Genomic DNA, 20409 nt, shown 5'->3' with positions numbered 1-20409 from the left:
ACACTTGTTTTTCTTGTGTTATGTTCAGGGAGGAACATGTTTTAAAAAGTACTAAATTGCATGCCTGTCAAGTGAACCATGGAAAAACAGTGGGCATCTGATGTAATATACAAAATGAGCATAACTTACTGATTATAGGGAAAAACTCTTCTTTATTGTCAGCAATTTGAAATCCATTAAATTGGGCCTCATAGAGCCGGCAATAAAAATCTCTTTTGCTAACCAACAGGAGGTGACCCTCTCTTGAGTCATCACAGCAATTATAGCTAGAAATTGACCCAGCGCTGCAATATTTGCTTAAGCATTCTCCATGATAATGCATGCATCCTATGTGTGTTTAAATCAGTATCATCACTTCTCAAATATAGCTGGAGCTAATTGTGTAAAAATCTGTGACCTAATGAACAAGTGAGATGTTCATTATGAGAAATTTACGAGCTATGTTCAATAAAAATAATTGGCTAATATTAGAATTTAAACAAATGATAAAGTGTACAAAATCATCGTTGAGAACATAACCGCTCACCCTTATATTCTCATCTCACTTGAAATACTAGTTGTTCTTTTTCACAGAAATTTTACCCAAGATAATTATTGAACTCATTCAACATTGCAGCAGAGGATCAATTAATTAAATTTATTTGACGTCATATGATTTAATTGGAATTGTAATTTTGGTGAAGTTAAAGGAGTGCAGCAAATTCTTTTTCCTGTTGTGATAATTGCCATTTATTTCATTTTTTCAGCTTGAGGAATCCAGAGAGGTGCGCCATCTGCAGTTTACATCTTGGCCAGATTATGGTGTCCCTCACAGTGCATTGGCCATGCTTCACTTTTTGGAGTGTGTTCGTCTTAATCAAAGTGAAATGGTTCAAGCCCTTAGTGATACTTGGGCTGGTCACCCACGAGGGCCTCCCATTGTTGTGCATTGCAGTGCAGGCATTGGTCGAACAGGTGTGTTACACTTGTGATTTTTAAGGAGAATTGTATTTCTATAATTACATTGAATTTCAAAATTTACTCAGTACCAGCCTACAATGAATACAAAGTCATGCACATATGTCCAGCGGGAAAGGTTATTAAAATATTGGTTTTTAAACCTTATTTTTATCAGTTTACGCCATCGTGGTAATTCAGGGACAACATTGTGTGAATTCTTTCCTGACAATCCATGAATTTAGTTTATGTCACTCTTTATTTTAATGTGCATTAAGAAATCATTTAACTAGAATGTCTGGGGCCGACTAAGTAAACTCCTAACTTCATTAGTTGATTCACTAAATAATAGTTGGAAAATTCATGTGAACTAGAAAATCTGCTTCAAAGACAATATTGAAAAAATGCCACCAAAACTGAAGTTTACCAGCCAGTAAGTATGTGCCAATATTCAATAGGTTACTTTGGTTATAGTTGAATCACTTATGAAATTCCAATTTACTTAAGTTAGGAATAGCTCTTTGGCATTGATGAGCTTATTAGCAAATGTGTGCTAGATATGGAGTGAGTATCAATGTAAACAAAACAAAGGTTATGAGGTTTTTCAGAGGAAAGTGGAAAGCTAAGGTAAACAAAATAGGAGGACAGATTTTAGACAATGTGGAACAGTTTACCTTTCTTTGCAGTGTTTTGGACCAAAATGTTCAGACAAAGAAGACTTGTGTTAACTAAAGATGCTTTCACTAGGAGGAGGGAGTTGAAGACAGGGATGTTGATAAATGATGTTAAGAAGGAAAAGACTAGTAAAAACTTTGATATGGAGCTTGATTTTGTGTGATGCAGAAACTTGGTTGAAGTAAGATGATAGGTGTAGATCGAAGGTTTTTGAGATGTGGTTGTGGAGAAGGCTGAGATAGGTAAAATGGATGGAAAGGAAAATAAATGAAGAAAAGAGGCAGGAAAGATGATGCAGAGAATTTAGATTGGTGATGGGATGTTGAGGACTGTGATAGAGAGGATAATGTTTGGCAAGTGAGGCAGGGGTAGGGATAGGGTAAGCATTTAGAATGGAATGAAGGGACTTAGAATTTATACAAAGTTAAACAACAGTTAAATGTAATGTGAGGTGTCAGGTGTCAAAGAAATGTATGTGGGTAGTCAGAATATTTTCCAGCATTACAAAAAAATGAGATACTTTTTCTCCTAATTCCTTTTTTGTTTTTCAACTTAGTCTCTTTTTAAGTTGATAATTTTTTCCAAGCATTGTGCTTATCTTTTTTAACCCTTCCAAATAGTAGTTGACATCTTTCCCTGCAAAATAGGCATGGATGTGTCTGTAAGCCTCTTTGTCCAATGAAAATCTGTCTTATAATAAGAAAAACTTTAAGATTAGGAAACAGAAAAAGTTACTGGGGCTAGATGGTGAATATGGTGAGTGGTCACCAATTTGGAGTGCAATATTTGAATTTCACTCAAGGTGACCAGTCTTTTCCCATTGGACAAGCACTTTCTTCTTCTTTAAATTCTGTCTTATGTCTGCAATTTCTTGCTTCAGCTGTCAAGAAATGATGTGTAATACTCTCATGTTTTTGTTTTACCTTTTTGAAGATAATCAATGAACATAATTCCAAGGCTATACCAAAAAGGTCACCATCACCTTCCCGGCTGGTGGAACCATCTTCACCTTTTTAGGAGCATGTTCAACCTTTGCAGTCCATTGTTTTGACTGTTCTTTCATCTCAGAAGTGTTGTGGTGGATCCAAGTTTCATATGAAGATAAAAATCATTGCAAGAAATCTGAGTTGCTTTACTTAAACCAATTTAACAGGGACTTGGAAATATTCATTTGAATGTGTTTCTGGTCCAAAGTGAGCAAATGCAGCACCTAAAGTGCAGAGAGCCTACACACTTTCAATTCTTCACTCAAATTATGACAAATGCATCTATTCAATATGCCCATAGCCTCTACTATCTCTCTAACCTTAATTTGATGGCTATCCAATACCATTTGGTGAACTTTTTCAATGTTATTGGTGGTTGTTGCAGCTCGCTCATAATCAGCCAAACCTTGTTTAGCTTCAGCTTCTCAAAATTTCATGGTCTTAAAAGATGCTGCAGAGTGCCCATACACAGCATCATACTCATCTTTGATTTGCCATTAAAAAAAACATAACGATAGCCTGATACTCATTTTTTCCAATTTTACAAAAACCCTTGAAACGACTCATTCAAATGATTGTCAAGCGACAACCATGTCTTCAAACGGCTGAAATTTTGGTGAGTTCCTTTCAACACAGATGCACACATTTCCCAACTTTTTTGCAAGAGTGCTGCCATCTTCATGTTGAGGTTTGAAGCCTTTCAGAATGCTCTTGTAGTGTATTGTATGTCCAATAATTGAAAGGCTATCAAATAATATATATGAAACTTACATAATTATAAGCCTCTTCATTTTAACAATAATTTTTGATAGCATTTGGGATGGATGATGCAAAGTTAGTGGTCGATTAATATGATTTTTAATTCAGGAATGAGTTTAATCAAAAAGATAAAACTGTTTTCGTGCAAGAATTATCAAATGTTGCACTACTTCAGTTATTTTATGCTGTAATGAAATGTGTTATACTTCTTCCTGGAAAACTATTAAAGGAGAAGTTAGTATCTACAAGTACCAGACATTGGCATGAAAAAATAACATTGGGTATGATCCATGCCATTTTTGGCACCATAGAAGCTTACAAGGAGAGTGAAATTAAGGCTTGGTGCATTAAATGCATATTGATGGTATTGTTAAGAGAAAAATATTGTAGCTGGCACTGATAATTTATGTTCACTGCCAGAAGTTTTATATTTATTTTGTTTAGCATTAATATTTTTACATCATAGATAGCTTGTGTTAAGTATGGCAGTCTGATATGAAATTATGAAATGAATTTTTGGTACAATTTCGCTAATTCTAATATGTTTAACTCAATTCATCTCTGTAAATACCACTCACATCACAAGTAATTATAGAAATTAGATGTTAAAATGATAATTCACCAAAAAGTACAAATCTACTAAAGGCAAACTTAAAAATTTAGTCTCTTTAATTATGTTTAACAAACTGATGCCTGGCTTAATGGCACAAAAAATCTTATGACCCAACTCACTGGTAGCTGTCTTCTGCCATAACCATTTATGTCAGGAAAATCTATTTAGTGCCATTTACTATTCTGTTAAATTTAGCAGAATAAATAAATTCAAATTCCTTTCTGCTAACAAGTGAGCTTTACAAAGCTATTTTGCTAAATATCAATAAATATTTTCCCACTATTTATCAGCTAATAATCATATGCTGTAATAAAATTTCAGATTGTCATCTGCTCTGGGAAAATCTTGAGATGCCTTGGCTTATTTTTGAGTTGATATCTGGAGGTTACCAAAATTTGAAGCATGCTTAAAATTTCTGACATATTTATAGATATACATTTAGTGCAATGTTTGAACAGAACTATAAAAGTGGTCACAATCTTGGACTTGATCCTCAAAAGGGTTCGATCAATCCCATAGAATTTTCTTTTAATTGTTACGGCTCATCATCATTCTGCAGCATGCTTTGGGATGAATCAGGATAAACTGCATCAACTTCCTGAATTCTTATGCCATTTTCAGGAGTTTAATGGTTTTAAGTATGTTTTGTATGATGATAGACAAAATATGACCAATTTTATGCTATATCAGCATTGCGATTATTTCACAGCCTCAGCAGTCCAGCACTCAGAGGGCATCCAGTATTGTCATAAGTGACTTTGAAAGAATAATGGAACCTATAATCGCATCCTTATGCAAATACCAGTTGGTGAAAAATTTTAGGAAATAACCCTTTAGGTTTTAAAATGTGGTTTTGTTTTTGGAAATAATTATTTTTGATCACTGTCCCGTCATGAATTGACTTCCTCAACGCATGCCATTTTTTCCTTCCCAATTCAGAATTAAGATGAGATCAATAATATGAATATTCCTATTTTTTTCAGGCACATTTTGCACCCTAGACATTTGTCTCCGTCGTCTAGAGGAAGAAGGCACAGTTGATGTCCAAGGAACTGTGGAGCGCATAAGAGCACAGCGTGCCCACAGTATACAAATGCCGGACCAATATGTGTTCTGTCACTTGGCCCTAATTGAGCATGCACTATCACAGGGCCTCATACCTCCCCATATAGATCTCTCAGGCTTTGATGACTCTGCTGATGTTGATTCAGAGTGAATGTGCGAGTGCTACTAAGACAAAATGGTTCCTGTGGATGCTTAGTTTCAGCACCTGTTTGTCACAGGTGTCACAAGGTCCCTAAGGTTGTGATTTATTTCATTCTAATGGGATCAAGAAACTGGCGGATTCTTGTCCAAAGTTTGTAAATGAATAGCAATCAATGATTGTGCGAGATAAACTCTCTTGAGTGTGCAGAATGCCTTAGAATGGTGCAACTTTTTTTTAGGGAGGAAATTTTACCCACTATTTGGAGTGCAGTCATTTAGTTTGGTGCTCTGTGAAATGATGGATTTGCAAGAGTCTCACTGCTTTGGCATCAAAAGTTTACGGGCCAATTAAGATTGTGATATCATTTCATATAGATTTGAGGAATCTCGTTCCTAGACCCTTTTAAATATTACTTAAATCAACAGGTTCAGTGATTGGAGAATCTGTGCCATTTATGCAACTGTGTTCTGTAACTTTATGTAAATATGACATGCTTCATTCATCCGATCTTTTCCATCACATTAAAGTTATTTTATCTTAAAATATGTAATTTATCATATCATATTGTGAAATACATTAATGGCACTTGAAAAATATTCATAGGAACTCGGGATAGACACCAAAGTTCCTTTCTTGGGTGATGATATGGACTAATATTTTCATTTAACCATTACTCATGTGTACCATCATGAAAGGCTGTTCCTGACTTATAAAATTATAAGCCTATGAAACTGAGGACTGTTGAAATATTTCTTGCATATCAACCAATGACGGTGTGATGTTCAATTTGTTTTTATACCCATAATTTGACATTTGATTTTGTCAGCTACCATGATGAAAAATTTTGTTCTCTGTGTCCATTTGCTACAAAATAAAAATATTTGTTCATAAAATGTAAGACTGAACAGATTTGATCATAAATAATTTATTATGAACATATGTAGCAATCAATATTATTATTTATATATTTTAATAAAATATTTAAAATGTCCGGAATTATACATTGTCTGTGAGGTATATTTTACTCGGAATCAATTTATAACCAATAAGTTTTTAGTTAATGAAACCTTGAAATGTTAATGGCATTGTAATACCTAGTATGAGTAAGTGGCAGAAGACAATAAGTGTAATGTCAATTCAAAATTTAATGGCTCGAAATGCCTTTTGGGTTCCTGTCAATATCATTGATGTTTGTCCACTTAACATAAAGTGTAAATGTATGTCATCTTCATGGAAAACTGGCAAAATTCACTACCGTATGTGATTTTTCCAATGCGTATCAGCTATTCCTGACGAAATAAAAGTTAAATATGACGTTAAAGTTTTCAAGTAGATATCATTGCCTCGACAACCATCTCCAGCCTTCATAGTGCATCACTTGATGACTTCAAAACATTTAACCTAACGGAAAATTGAAAATAATTTGAATTATATATCACCGCTCTTCTCCCGGAATGAAAGGATTTGACGCCTAAGCATTTGACATAGAAAAAAATAAGAACGGCAACGATAAACTAACTTGAAGCGGGAGTCCTTCAATCACTGAATTACGTTACCGAAATAGAATCATGGAATCGGCATGCATGAGAATCGGAAATTCCTTAAGAAAAGTATCGCCGAGAGGACAGAAAGTAAGTAATGAGTGACTGTTTTGAGATGAAACGAAATTAATTAATTGATGCGTACCATAGTCATGAAGTTTAACCTGAGTCAAACACTTCAAAAATACCTACATTTAACACAGTAAATCGTTAAATGTCTAGGTAATCCTACACAGTTTTTCCAGATTGCGCTTGAAACAAATGAAAAACGAATTGCTTGGAGCAGGGCTATCCTTTCGATAAGTAAGTGGTAAATATGGCAGATAGTGAGGAATCCGACTCAAGTCCTCCCAATGAACAGCAAATAATGAGAAGTAGTAATGGTACTGAATATAATATGTCCGGTCCTCGTGTGGTTACTATTTACAAAACGGAAACTGGATTTGGGTTTAATGTTCGTGGACAAGTTAGTGAAGGTGGTCAGTTGCGAAGCATTAACGGCGAGCTTTACGCACCACTACAGCACGTCAGCGCGGTGCTTGAGGGAGGAGCTGCAGAAAAAGCCGGAATTAGAAAAGGAGATAGAATTCTCGAAGTGTGAGTCAATTTAATTTACTTTGATTTTTTCGAATTTCGTGGTAGTGTGGCACAATGCAACGGGCGCAGACAGCAACTTGACCGTTGTCGTCTGAGGGTTCAGTGCACTTTTAGAGCTTCAATCAAGTCACTAATAGTTTTTAGGTATTAATGCTATTAAAAATCTGTAGTCGTTCAGATTTAACCACTATTGTTGGAATTTGATGCTTTCGGTGTAACAAGTGTTGTTTGCATACAAAATGCGCATAAATATTTAACATTCTTGGTTGAAACTTGTTTCAAGTGTTGGCGCAATTGAGTTATACCAAATATTGAAATACATTTTATAATTTAAAGATTTCCATTGAATAGAATGTAATCTCTTATTGACTTGGCATGCTAATTATTAATCGATAATAAATTCACCTCATATGTCTTTTTCATGAACAGAAATGGAATTATCTTTTATGCATAGGCCCTTTCATTTCAAGCTTAGCCATTCAAATAATAAATAATGCTCCATACTTTAATTGACAATTTTTTTACATTTTATGTGCCTTGCATTGTCCAAAGTAGCATTTACTCCATTTGATGTTACACTTTTGGCGTATCCCTTGAATTCTCTTTTTTCTTTCATTTGAGCTGATGGAAACATCAGTTATTTGATCAGTCGTTATAAGGATTTCATATCACTTAGGTGAAATTCCAATTCATCTTGGAAAAGAATATTTTGTGGTAGGGATAGTTTATCATCTTAAGTCAAATTCTGTGTTTTTTATGTCATCGATAATAATTTGAAATACATTGGTTATTCAAATCACAAGAAACTGCCCCTTTTTTAGTCCAGTAAAATGTGTGTTGAGTATATCAATTAATTCCATTATCTAGTGGTGAAATTTAGGTACATATTGCTTTTGAATAACGCATTCAGCGGTGAATGTCTTGTAGAATCTATTTAAAATTTTAGTAACAGTATTTTGTTCAGTAAAGTGAATTTAATACTTACCTTGGGCATTCTGTCGAATATGTTTCATGTGTTTTCATTATTACTTCAATACGTCACTCATTGCCACAACACTTTATCTTTAGCGAGGGTGATGCCGCATAAAATTATAAATAGGTTTTACTCCTTCAATATATTTAGCTCTGTCAGTGTGACCCCAAGTTTTCCAAATTTAATTGCTCACTATTTTGGTCATGCCAAAATCTAGCATATAGACAGTTTACGAAAAAGCGCAAGTGGACATGATTTGTGAGTAAAAATGATTAACATTTTTAATATTTTGGATATTTTTCCAAAATCAAAATGAAGTACATGTAATTTTTATACGGCCTGCAATCGATCTTTATTTACTGAACAGTTGTCATATCTTTATGTCGGTATTTCATAAATTGGCCTAATTTGGTTGTGTGTAGGTATGCCTTCCATGTGACAACTGAATAATTAAGTATCTTCCATCTTCTTGTGGTGAACATTTCAATGCTGAAACTATTTAAAATTTACTTGACTTTGTGGCTGCTGGCAATTACTAATAGTCATGTTTACTAAATAAATTTGACACTACTGCAATGTAGTGAATTGCAGGGGAAATTTTGGTCAGTATTTATTGTTTGTCATAGTTGACTTTAATAAGTGGCTTTTCGGAATCAAGCAAAAAAGCGATTTAAATTAATTAAATTTTATTCCATCGTTATTGTTTTCATAAAATCCTTGCCTCCGACTTTTCATCTTCGGACTAGCGTTGCCTCTCATATCGATTGAAGCCTCCCGCAGCCCCGCCCCCAACCTGTGACGTCACGTAAGAACGGCACTGTAATACATAATGCTCCCCAAGACGATAAGGAAATAACATTTAAAAAATCAGAACTCCTGGGCTATCTCGAATTCTTTCCGTTTTCATTGGTTGCCGGAAGAGGCTTATCTTTCGGTGCGTATGCCATGGCTTGCTCTGCTCAAATATTGTGATACTACAATGTTGGACTTTTTGGCCCATCCTCCGAGATCGCGATGCTTTACTCTAGGGTCAGGGGCATTATTCGACCCCCACCTTCAGACCCAAATAGCTTCTCATTATCGCGCCCTCTTCTTTGCTTCTGAAATACGGCATTTTCACTTCGAAACATTTTCGTCGTGGGAAGACTGTGATTCAGACCTGTCGTGGCCTTTATAAGGCTTAGGGAAGTTTTTTTTTGTTTTAGAGGAAAAAAGTGAACCTCGTTTGTGCAGTGTTAAGAGGAGTTTTCCCACAGCTAGGAGTCCCAGACTTTCTTCCTTGTTCATTGTTTTCAACCTTTTGGAAAACAGAATTATTTGCCCTTGTGAAACTAGCACGCGATAATGTCACTGAGCCGAAATCTAGTTGGTCGCATGTTAAATTTTGGTCCATTTTCTAAGACTATGGGCACTGAAGAAACATTATTTTTATATTTTACATAAATTGCTTGAGGAATAAGTTGTGGTTAATTATTTCAATTGTATGGCATTCGGTAGCCGATTTTATCAGTTTTGATAACGTGTGGGAATTGTCAGATATAATTCACTTCCTTATTCATTCCATCCACTTATAGTTTTTGGAGTGATTTGATTCAAATATCGTTTCATTTTTCCGAGCCATCAAATAGAGATTTAATGGTAATTTATCATTTTCGTTGTTTATATCATTTTCACAGTTTTCACTTTGGGGATTAATTACTTATTTTTACAGCGGTGCTTCAAAATTGCGTAACTTTCAAGCTATCTTTAGAGTACATTAAATAGATGATCTTTCATTGTGTTGTACGTATGTATTATTGCTTTTAGTTCTCGAGGGTCGAATTATGGTTGAAATTCCAAAATAATATATTTTATAATAGTTTTCCAATGAGCGCAGCAAAATATTCCTGAATAGGCAAACGTTTGCTTGCCTGCGTCTTCATTTTTAACCCGTAAATATGTCTAAAATTACAACAAATAAAGTATGAAACTCACACTTATGATTATGGCTTACATCGGCAGTTTTCAACTTTGGAAATTTTTTAATTGGTTCAAAGATTCAGAATAAAACTGTGGATAATGTGTTAACGTACGTACATTTGTGAATTTTAGTATCATGCAAGCCACCAGTAGGGTGTGGCAGGGGGTGCATACACACCGGACTAATTTTGACCCGAAGATCTGGTGGGGAAGGTGAAAGAAAACAGATGTTAAGTGTAAAAAAGTTTCCTTGACCGGGCTTAGAACCACAGATTTGCACAGTTTCCCGGAATCGTATCCGGATTCAGATCATAATTTGGTACTGATGAAGCATAACATTACATCCTTGAGGATAAATAGGGAATACGTGTCAGGAAATGTAATTTAGAAGTACTAACCAGGATGAGAAGGAAGGAGTATCAAGAACTAGATAAAGTTGTTTAGCGAGGACAGGGTTACGGGTACTATTGAAGAAAAAGGGAGCATATCAAAAAAGGGATATCGAAAGCCGCTAACTAAACGAAAGGAATTGTAATTTTGAAAATAATAAGGTGATAATGGATTTCAGAATAGATTGATAAGATTTCAGAAGAGAAAAATAAACGAGAAAAGGAAGTGGATGAATGTGAAAACAGAATTAGATAAAGAGAAAGTACAAAGGGATACATGATAAACTGAGGCGGGAAACTAGCTGGGCGGAAGAAACGTGGTATGATTGGGAAGGGTGAAATTTGTGCGCTGGACAGGAAGGTGAAAAGCACTGTAAGAAGTAAAAATCCGCGCACGCTATCGGAGATGAGTCTGGAAGTTTATTAATTGAACCAAGAAAGATCCAGGTTCGAAATCATACCTATGGTAAAGATATTAGTCCAGCAAATTTAAACAAAGAAAGATAGTATGACGTATATGAAGATGGTTTAGGTCCAGGAATACTCCTTGCGAGATAGAAAGGGCAATGATGGATTTTTTATAAAATAAGACCGTGAGAGTAGATAAAATTTCCGTGGAGATATTTGAGTGTGTCAGAATACGTGTGAGGAAGAATTTTAACGAAAGTACTGGAATTAATAAATCACGAGAATGTCATGGCAGTGCGATTACTAATTTTCCCATGTCTTCAATTTGACGATTTTGTTGTTTTAGCTAAATTATTAGTTAGTTATTAACATTTTTATTGCCAATATTATTTTAATTTTAGGGATAATGTGGTATGTCGTAAATTAACTGTCTATTTAATTAAAATGCTCCAGTTTCAAAATCGGAAAACATGTAATCGTACCCGTCTCAAAAACAGTCGTTACGTTGTTTCAAAATTGTTTTATTGGCGCACAATGAGCCCAGCCGGTGTCAGATGTTTAGTGGGAGTTGCGTTAGTCGTTTGTACCCACTTCGTCTCTTTGTGGCTCCGAAGTTACATCTTATACGGCGTTTGTTCCAGCCAATCTGTTGGCAGTACCCACTTATAACGTACCTCATCGAAGGACGTTGTATTTTCTAAACATGCATAATTATTGTCTTGACGTTTTTTTAAATAGTTATTTACGGATGATCGCACCAAAATATCAATCGATCATAAGAAAAAGAAGGTAATGAGCTTATCAAAAGGAGGAAAAATTGGTTAAACCATAGAGTGAGAGTACAGGACTGGTGGAGTAGTTCACTTACTTAAGAAGTATTTTTGACAGAAATGGAAAACGTAGTAAGGGCATTAAAAGAAGAAATGGCGCGCATGAGGAAGTTTTGTGCGAAGAAGAGGGAGTTCATGACAGGGGTCGTAAGGAAAGACGTGAAGAAAATATGTGAAAACTTTTATATGGAGCGTAATAAGTGAAAGCCTAAGCTAGAAGATGAGCGTAGATTTTAATGACACTGAAATGTGGACGTGGAGACAAAAGAAGATGAGGCGTGGAGTTGAGGCTCTTGAGATGTGAATGTGGAGAAGAATCGAAAAAATTAAATGGACGGGAAGGAAGACAAATGAGGAAGCTCAGAGCGTGGTGTGGGAAGAGGGTTGTTGGGAGAAATTCGAAGAAGACCGGAAAAGTATTAGGGGAGATATTATGAGGCGGTGGAATTTCAAGGAATGCGATAGAGGGGAGAATTGGAGAAAACGAGGTTGAGGGAGGAAGAGATAAGGCTTTTTAGACGGAATGAACTGACGCAGAAAGTTAGTGGAGTTGAAGAACGGTTTATTGTAATCGTAGTTTTTGGGTGTTGCTCTGTCATGTTCGGCGAGACTTGGTAGCAATGCTAGTGTAGCAATGCTTTACTGTGGTAAATGGTTTCTCGGGACATCCAACACCTGTTTGATCGGTAAACTACTCTTAATAATAATATTAAGATAACAGTCTGGCTCCGTTGGATCCGTCGTAGCCCACAAATATCATAGACAAAATGATTCCATAAAAATTTCAATGGCAGTAAGTTATGCGTGTCTTGAGCTGTTTGTTGCATTAGTTAATAATTTAAAAAACTGTGAGGAGGGGCTTACTTACCGTTAGAAGTGGCGAAAGAAATACTCGCACAAAATGCGAATGAAAAGTATCACCAGTCGATCGCGGAGGTCTCATCCTTATGGCTGGATAAATCTGCTAATGGTATTTGCATGTGCTAGAATGAATGAAGGGCATACTATAGGCATAGAATGCGTGTATATACTTAGGCAAATGAATGCCGGGTAATGGATAAGGAAAGCAGCAGACCCATAATTCACTTTTACACAAACGTATACATAAGTATAAATGTTTGTATGTTCATCTTTAGCATAGTTGGAAACGTAGGTGCCCAATAGTGACTTCATTTGTGTTGACTTAATGATCCACATGAAATATTAATAGTGATAGTATTAGCACACCTTCTTCTCCGTTCTGGTGAAAACTATTTAGGCCATCGTGCTCAACTAGTTTTGTTAGATTTTAGAATAAGTATGTTTACAAATATTACTTTATGTCAACCTACATTTTGTAAAACTGAAGTTTCACAACTGTATGAATCTATGCATAAAACAAGAATTGATGATCAAATATCGTGTAGTCTAAGACTTTAATATCCATTGTTATCAATACTAGCAATGGGTTTTTGATCTCTACACGCAGAAGCGTTTCAGTTAATAGGGGCCCTATAGATTCATTCTCCCGATGAGAAATGTCTCGCAGAGTATGAGGCATGACATGTGCCAACTTTAAACAATTTAGTTAATATTTAGTATCCTTCAGGTTTCATTGTGCGTTTTTCTTGGCTAAGTGGCTTATGTTCAAGCAAACCTTTGAACGGGTGCATATTATTTAATTATTGTATTTTATTTTGAACGGGTACTCTGTCAATGTTATGATCACAACAAGAGATGTCAAATACACCTTAAATTTCTGGAGTAGTAGATTATTATTAAAATAAAACCAGACAGCCTATCTTAACCGGTAGAATACCTATAATAATCTGACTATACGAGGACCCCTTCCTCAATCCCGCATTCTCTCTTCCTCCCTTCATTCAGCTCAACATGCCTATCGTATTCTGTCCCCTTCCTCGCTTCCCTAACGGGATAATTTATTTGAATAAAAGCTCATTTAAAATTTAGAAAAGCGTGGGATTCTGAGATCATCACTTGCTGGACTTTGGAATATGGGACTCCATGCAACTGTTATTTAGTAATTTAGCCCATGAGCGAAGCCTGTATCGGGGCTGACCACTGTGAGTCATATCGGAACCTCATTTATGATATATATTAAGCTTTGGGTCTTGCAAGATCTAGTAAACTAGGATCTTATAATGCAAACACTGTAATTTGGTTTGCTGCTTTTTTCTTAAAGTAATAGATATTTCTGTTGTTAGACTTATCGTCAACATTGTCCATCAAGACAGGCGATTTTTTCCTTTATGAACCTCATTATTCGACAAATATCTATCATTAATGTAACATGTACCATTCAGTGAAAAAAACAATTAGGATGAGAGTAATTTCTCTTTGTGCTGGTAGATAATGCTTAGGATTATGTTCGATTGTATGAAGAGATAAAGATATTCATATTTTAACATAACCCGGTTATTTAGGTGTTTAAAAATTTTGAAAGTCAACTTCTTTAGGAACGTTTTCGTCTTGATAAGGGTTGTAATAGCCGGGTAGTAGTTGCGCAACCGAATTGTCGCGCTATTACGCGATGTCAACGGCAGTGGCGTTTCCATGGGGTGGGCTTCGAGGGAGAAATACCTTTCCCTCCTCCCACTGGACCCATTATTTTATATATTTCTTTCGTTTGGCTCTACTTAATTTTTGATTTTATGAAGCGCCCTAAAACTTAATAAAATTTGATTTTAGCCAAACTGGTATGTTTCATTTCTAGCTGATTTAATTCTTCGCTCTCCCTCCCCTCCTCATCCCCCGCTCCACTCCCGTAAATCAACCCTGGTCAACGGGTTTCTTGTTATTAAGATTTACATGTATATTGTGACTCTCCGAGCAGTCATAAAACGTTCTACTTGGAGCGTTCTCTTGATGTTTCAGTATGAAGTTGAGTGTTTACGTCATCCTTACTTTCTATTTCAGTTATTTTCCAAAGGGGCATAAATCCAAATAATCTCGAAGACCTTGAGAAATGGTGCTGTTTAGCCAGTTGTAGTTTCGGTATAGGAGTCTAATCCTCGCCCGTGGCTGCGTGAGAATCGACTCTGTTTAAGTTTTCCTTTCCTCAGTCGCAAATTTTATGGGCATATTAAAGCTAGCAGGAATGAATACGAATTATAGGCATTTATTCTCGCTACGAACTATTAAAAACATGTTGGTGAAATGCATTGAGCGGAAATACTTAGGCACTCCATTAAATTAACTCAATCGCCCCAAAATCTTGTTGAATGTCCTGTACGTAAAATTATCGTTTTGAGTGATCTAGAGATTAATTACTTTCTATTCACGCGACACTGCGTTCAATTATAAAGAAAATCTGCAGCGTGAACGTCAAAATATATTATACGCGAGTAATCTTCAAAGTGAACTCATTCGTGTAAAAACGCGACTTTTATCCATGATTTACGGTCCATCAGTGTGCAGTGATTAAATCGATCAACCATCATCATCCCTGAAGACGATGCACGAGTCGGGCATCGAAACGTCGGCCAACATGGAATCCCTGATCCGGTGGAAGACCCGAGAAAACTTCATCAAGAATATACGCCGGGAAAGCACCAGATCTTACTTAACCTTGTACTTTGCCGAGTTTGTTATCATCCATAAATTTGTTTTAATAACTTAGGCAAGCAGTTTGTAAACTAATTTCTCCCGAACTTTTAGTGCCATGCGTGCCTAGTAAAAATGCTTATTCCTCGAGCCATGGACCATGGGGCGGGCTTGCCTTACAATCCGAGACGCTATACCGTGTTTGGTCCTTGTCTAATAAATTTTACGGATTGTAGTGACTTCAAACTGAGGGCGCGAGGTATAATTCCTCAGTTGCGAGACTGAATTCCGTAATTGGGGCAAACCGACTTGCAAGCGTGCTTCATGCGCTCTCTAAAACTATAAATTCCATCGTTTTTAATATTTGAATTTGCTTAGTGCCTCTCGATGAAAACATAATGTTACTCTCACGTAGTAAAAATAGTCTCACGCGTTTATTTTTAGGGGTATTTTAATGGGATGTTCTTTTATTTCACCAGCGTAAAGCTTGTTTGTTCGACTAAAAAGGCTGAAGAAACTACATTTTGAATCCCTTTTTCACCCTGATTGTACTCTACGTCGATGTAGCCTGTGAGATTAATAAGCATATGCGATACTGTGCATAAGGAATGATGACTATATTAATGTGGTCTCACTATGCGCTGCAAACACTTATTTCCTGTTATGTTCGATGTAATCGCTATAAAATTTAAACAGCCTGTGCTAATCGAGTTCAGTGGTCTCAGGGTGTGGTTTGCGAGAATTCATTATCACTGAGTAAGTGAACTTTGTATATTTGTACTAATCATTTGAATCATGACCTGCGAATTTCTGAAATACTAGCGAGCTGATTTGTATGGCTTTCAGCGTGCGAATTGTATAGAAAAAGGCACAACGTGCAGGTTAAATTTTGAGATACCTATGGCAATGTCCAAGTTTATCGCGTGATATAAATTAAATCGTTTTTATTAAAGTCTCTTTATCTCCCTGTAAGTGTTAGGCCTTAGTTCGAGGTGAGTCCTTTCCTCATCTATGAAGCCAATCCTCGGTTTGGTTATTGTGTGCTTGTGTTGGTGATTAAAAGAATGAATATGAGGAACCGGCTTAAAGAAACCCGGAGTCATTAAACATGCCTGTTAACGGCATTTTTATTTAAAAAAAACGAAAGAGATATCGCCGTGGTTAGGTCACATTTGGAATATGAAGCAACATTTGAGATCCGCTGGCGAAAGTGTTAAGTAATCAATTGGGTCAAGTTCAAAGACGATCAGCTAAATCTGTCAAAAACTGTTGCGAAAAGAAATTTTGACGTCGTTACTGTAGAAACTATGATATGGGCCTCGCGAGCAAAAGAGAGCTGGCAAAACTGAGGCTCGCTTGCAAATTTGCGAAACACTCTAGTGCACAGATTATATCAAGGTATGTAGCAGAGCTTCACCCTACATCTGTAGGACAGCAGGATGAAATGAGAGCAATAGGATCCACCTCTGAGAAGGATTTATATACTCTTTATTCCTTCTCACAATTCAAACCAAGGTCAAGTTCCTCCGGAACTTTGATAACTAAAACTAATCACAATATGACATTTTTATGACTAGGAAATCAACCAACATTGGTATAATAAAAACACATTCTAAATCCCCGCCACACACCTCCGTGGCGCTTTGAGGATATTTTAAATGTATAGATTCGTGAATGACTGATTATTTTAAATATCACGTTCCGCAGGTGAATCAGTAAAAATGAGCAGCTATTCTTTATGAACATATGGTTTTCATCACTTTGGTCACAAAAGATGTTGTATCTCGCCAAATCCCCTTGAGATTTACCTCTGATGTTATTTACGAGGAAATGTTCCTCTTTGCATGATGAAGCGCTTAGAGGTGCATTTCGAACTAGCTGTGGGGAGTAAATCGGCGAATGAATGCGCAGGATATAATTCAAGTCCATCGGTTGCGTTGGCCTTGCTTTAAGGCGTAGCAGTCTGCTGTGAATGGAGTAAAAAAGAATAAATGCCAGTTTTTATAGTTCCTGGGCACCGTTTCAAAGCGAACTTTCTTTCTGCTTAAGACAGCTCAGCAGAAGGCAGTGCGATACTTTGAGTCGTGGCTGGAAGAATCAAAGCAGAATGGTTTCAGCTTTTGCCCCACTCAATTGTTTGTCTTGCTTTGACAGTTTTCACTGGGGCCTGTTGAGGGCACTTGTAAGTCTCGACTGAATTGGTGGCCGCTATAATAGGACGAATCACTTCGCAGCAGGAGTTGGCGGGTTGTTTTCTTCCCTTCCGTTAATTACGTCTTGACCTTAGCCCCGTTATAATCTCATTGGGTTCACGTAGTAACATGTTCTTCCATACATTATCATGTTCATGTCTGATGTATATTATGGATGCAATTGTACTTTGAATCGTCTTAAAAATTGTGCTTAATGAGATATTTATTCATTTATTTGTTTATATTTCAATTCTTCTTTATATTATTTTATAAGTAACATAGCATCGACCGAAATTCATAATTCAAAGCGCTTTTCTTTCCCTTTAATACCAACGCTCAAAGTGGAATGTCAGATTTTTCTCAGATGCCTACATGGCGTTCATAAAGAATTTAAATTCAGCAGTTAGTCATGGCTTCGTGAGAACATTAGATAAATAGGTTTAGCTGTAAAGATTGTTTGGAACTTATTGTATATATCTTACTCTAGAGTTTTTGCATAGTCACTGAAGGATTTTCGTATTTTTGATCTCTCTGTAGATTCTTTGGAACAGACATTAGCATCAAGGTTTTAAGAACATTTTATAACTTTTATAATGTTTCTTTTTTATGTTTTATTAAGTAACTTATATAAATAGAACAACAAAGGATTTAGAGGATATCAATTTGTATGGTGTGTTTGAACTCTTATTTAAAGGCATAATTTTATTTTGATGGTTAAAATATATTTTCCATCTTAGATGGGGAGTTGTAAAAGTTTCCCTTGCTGAACAAGCACCGCGATTTTCTCTACGTTAAAGGCTGGTTTTATTAACCTAAGGCATTTAACCCTTATGGTTAACATTTAAGATGATGTTAATCATGATTTTACGATTCCTATCTCGAAGTGAACGTTCTCTTTAAACGTGGGTGTGCTATACGCCTTTTCCATCCCTAAAAGAGGCTATAGAATAATCGGATGTGAATCGGTTAAAGGAATAAGAAACGCCGTTAATCTGAACGCATGATACATGACTCGCAAGTTCGATATGATCATCATAGCTAACGGTATATAAATGCTGGAAAATATGAAAAAGAATGCTTCTTCAATCAATTGAAAGGACTTAAAAGCTTTATACAATGTGTTTAATGACGTGAAAGAGTCAAAATAAAATCTGAGGCTTTGAAAAGTTAAAACTTGTTTGGCGTACTGAAGTTTTTGCATTGCTAACGTGAAATCCGAATGTGACTGGTGGAAATGCAGACACTTACTAAGCCACCGTTACATTGCATTTCTAAAGTAATAAATATATGATTTTATTTTAGTTGCTAGCGTCTGAATTCTAAGAATTTAGCCTGGTTCATCGCATGAATCTTCACTTCAGCACTCACAATGGCTGTATGCTAAGGAGATTGAAAATGGCAATTTTGAAAAATGGTCGCAAGTCAGTATTATTTCAATTTTTTTAAACTGTCGGCATTTATATTTCTTTATAGGCCTTTGAGCTTTTTTCGTTGAAATTTTCATAGCTGAAGCGTTAAATTGGTTAAAGTGAATTTAAATGACCCATGTGAATTGTTAAAATACTTCAATTAAAAAAAGCACTGTAGTCACTAGTAAGATACGTTTATTTGCCGATGATGCAGTAGCTTACCGTGATATCCGTGATCTTGAGGACGTTTGTCAGGTGACCTTAATGCTATACAACGCTGGTGTGACACTTGCCAATTAGAATTAAACTTAAAAAAATGTGCAGTCAAAAAATTTTGGGAAAAGAGCAATTCCCTCCGGAACGTCTACTACATCGGGAACACCGAAATGGAATGTGTTGGCCCGATTAAATACCTAGGCGTTACCCTCGCTCACGACCTCTCCTTGGTTAAACACATACGGGGAATATGTGGACAAGCTAACAAAAAATTAGGATTTATTATAAGAGTGCTTGTTAAATGTGATGAAAAGGCCAATGAGAAATGTTATCTGTCGCTGGTTAGGCCTCAATTAGAATATGCTGCGAGTACATGGCAGCCTCACGGAGTTAGATTGGTTGCCGAATTGGATCGCGTGCAGCGGCGAGGAGCTAGATCTGTAAAACGTTGCTATGATGGTCTTAGAGGCATATCCAAAAGATAAGAGCAGCTAGGCTGGAAATCAATCATGTAGCGAAGGTTAAGTGACAGATTGAAGCTCTTGTATACATTTTAAGAACGGTTTTTTAGCAGTTATGTTGAAAATGTATTATTGCTCCCATCGTACTACGGTAGGATAGATCATTCTAATTAAATTAGTGAAATTTAGTGCAGAGCAGATATATTTAAGATGTCATTCTTTCCACGAACGATAGAGGATCATAATAACATTGTTCGACCGCGGTAGTGGTCATGTTCGGGTAAAATTACTCTGGTGTGTATACACCCCCTATCACACACCTTAGCGGTGGCTTGCAGGGTATATATAAATTTAAAAAATAAAATAAAAAATATTATATATCGAATTTCAATTAAGATTGGATTTTCATTGCTTTTATTTTAAAATAATCAGCGTTGTGTATCAAAGTTGTGATTTTATGTCATCCATTTAATGTGGTTGATTTTTGAATGCTTACAGACTGCTGAAATTCGGCAAATATGGTTGTAAAATTCTTTGATGGTAGGTATGTTGGGGAAGTGTAATAATTCAAATCTTTTTAGGTTAATCTGAGAGTCGCTCATAGGCGTTTTGATGCATTTAATGTCACAAGGATCGCATTTGCCCTAAAATCAACGCCATTTACCCACCTTTTAGTGGTATGCATGTATGTAAAACGGATTGGCATAATATTTTC

At 36.1% G+C, this 20409-nt stretch overlaps 2 protein-coding genes across 2 annotated transcripts in view; both read left to right on the top strand.

Annotated features, from left to right (window-relative positions):
• The window catches only part of LOC139694914 (tyrosine-protein phosphatase non-receptor type 9-like), a 237143-nt gene extending 230658 nt beyond the window's left edge, over positions 1–6485 (top strand). Inside the window, exons 11-12 of the mRNA XM_071593414.1 lie at positions 747–954; positions 4953–6485. Coding sequence (XP_071449515.1) covers positions 747–954; positions 4953–5185 — 441 coding nt within the window. The 3' untranslated portion in view covers positions 5186–6485. The remainder of the gene's footprint in view (positions 1–746; positions 955–4952) is intronic.
• A 532-nt stretch (positions 6486–7017) lies between these two features.
• Positions 7018–20409, top strand: part of Snx27 (sorting nexin 27) — a 95947-nt gene continuing 82555 nt past the window's right edge. Inside the window, exon 1 of the mRNA XM_071593728.1 lies at positions 7018–7314. Coding sequence (XP_071449829.1) covers positions 7034–7314 — 281 coding nt within the window. The 5' untranslated portion in view covers positions 7018–7033. The remainder of the gene's footprint in view (positions 7315–20409) is intronic.

Source organism: Hetaerina americana, unplaced genomic scaffold, assembly GCF_022747635.1.
Source record: "Hetaerina americana unplaced genomic scaffold, ioHetAmer1.1.p SCAF_6, whole genome shotgun sequence".
In the NCBI taxonomy this organism is placed as follows: Eukaryota; Metazoa; Arthropoda; class Insecta; order Odonata; family Calopterygidae; genus Hetaerina; species Hetaerina americana.
Note: the sequence above shows the minus strand (reverse complement) of the source record. Positions and strands in the feature narration are given on the sequence as shown.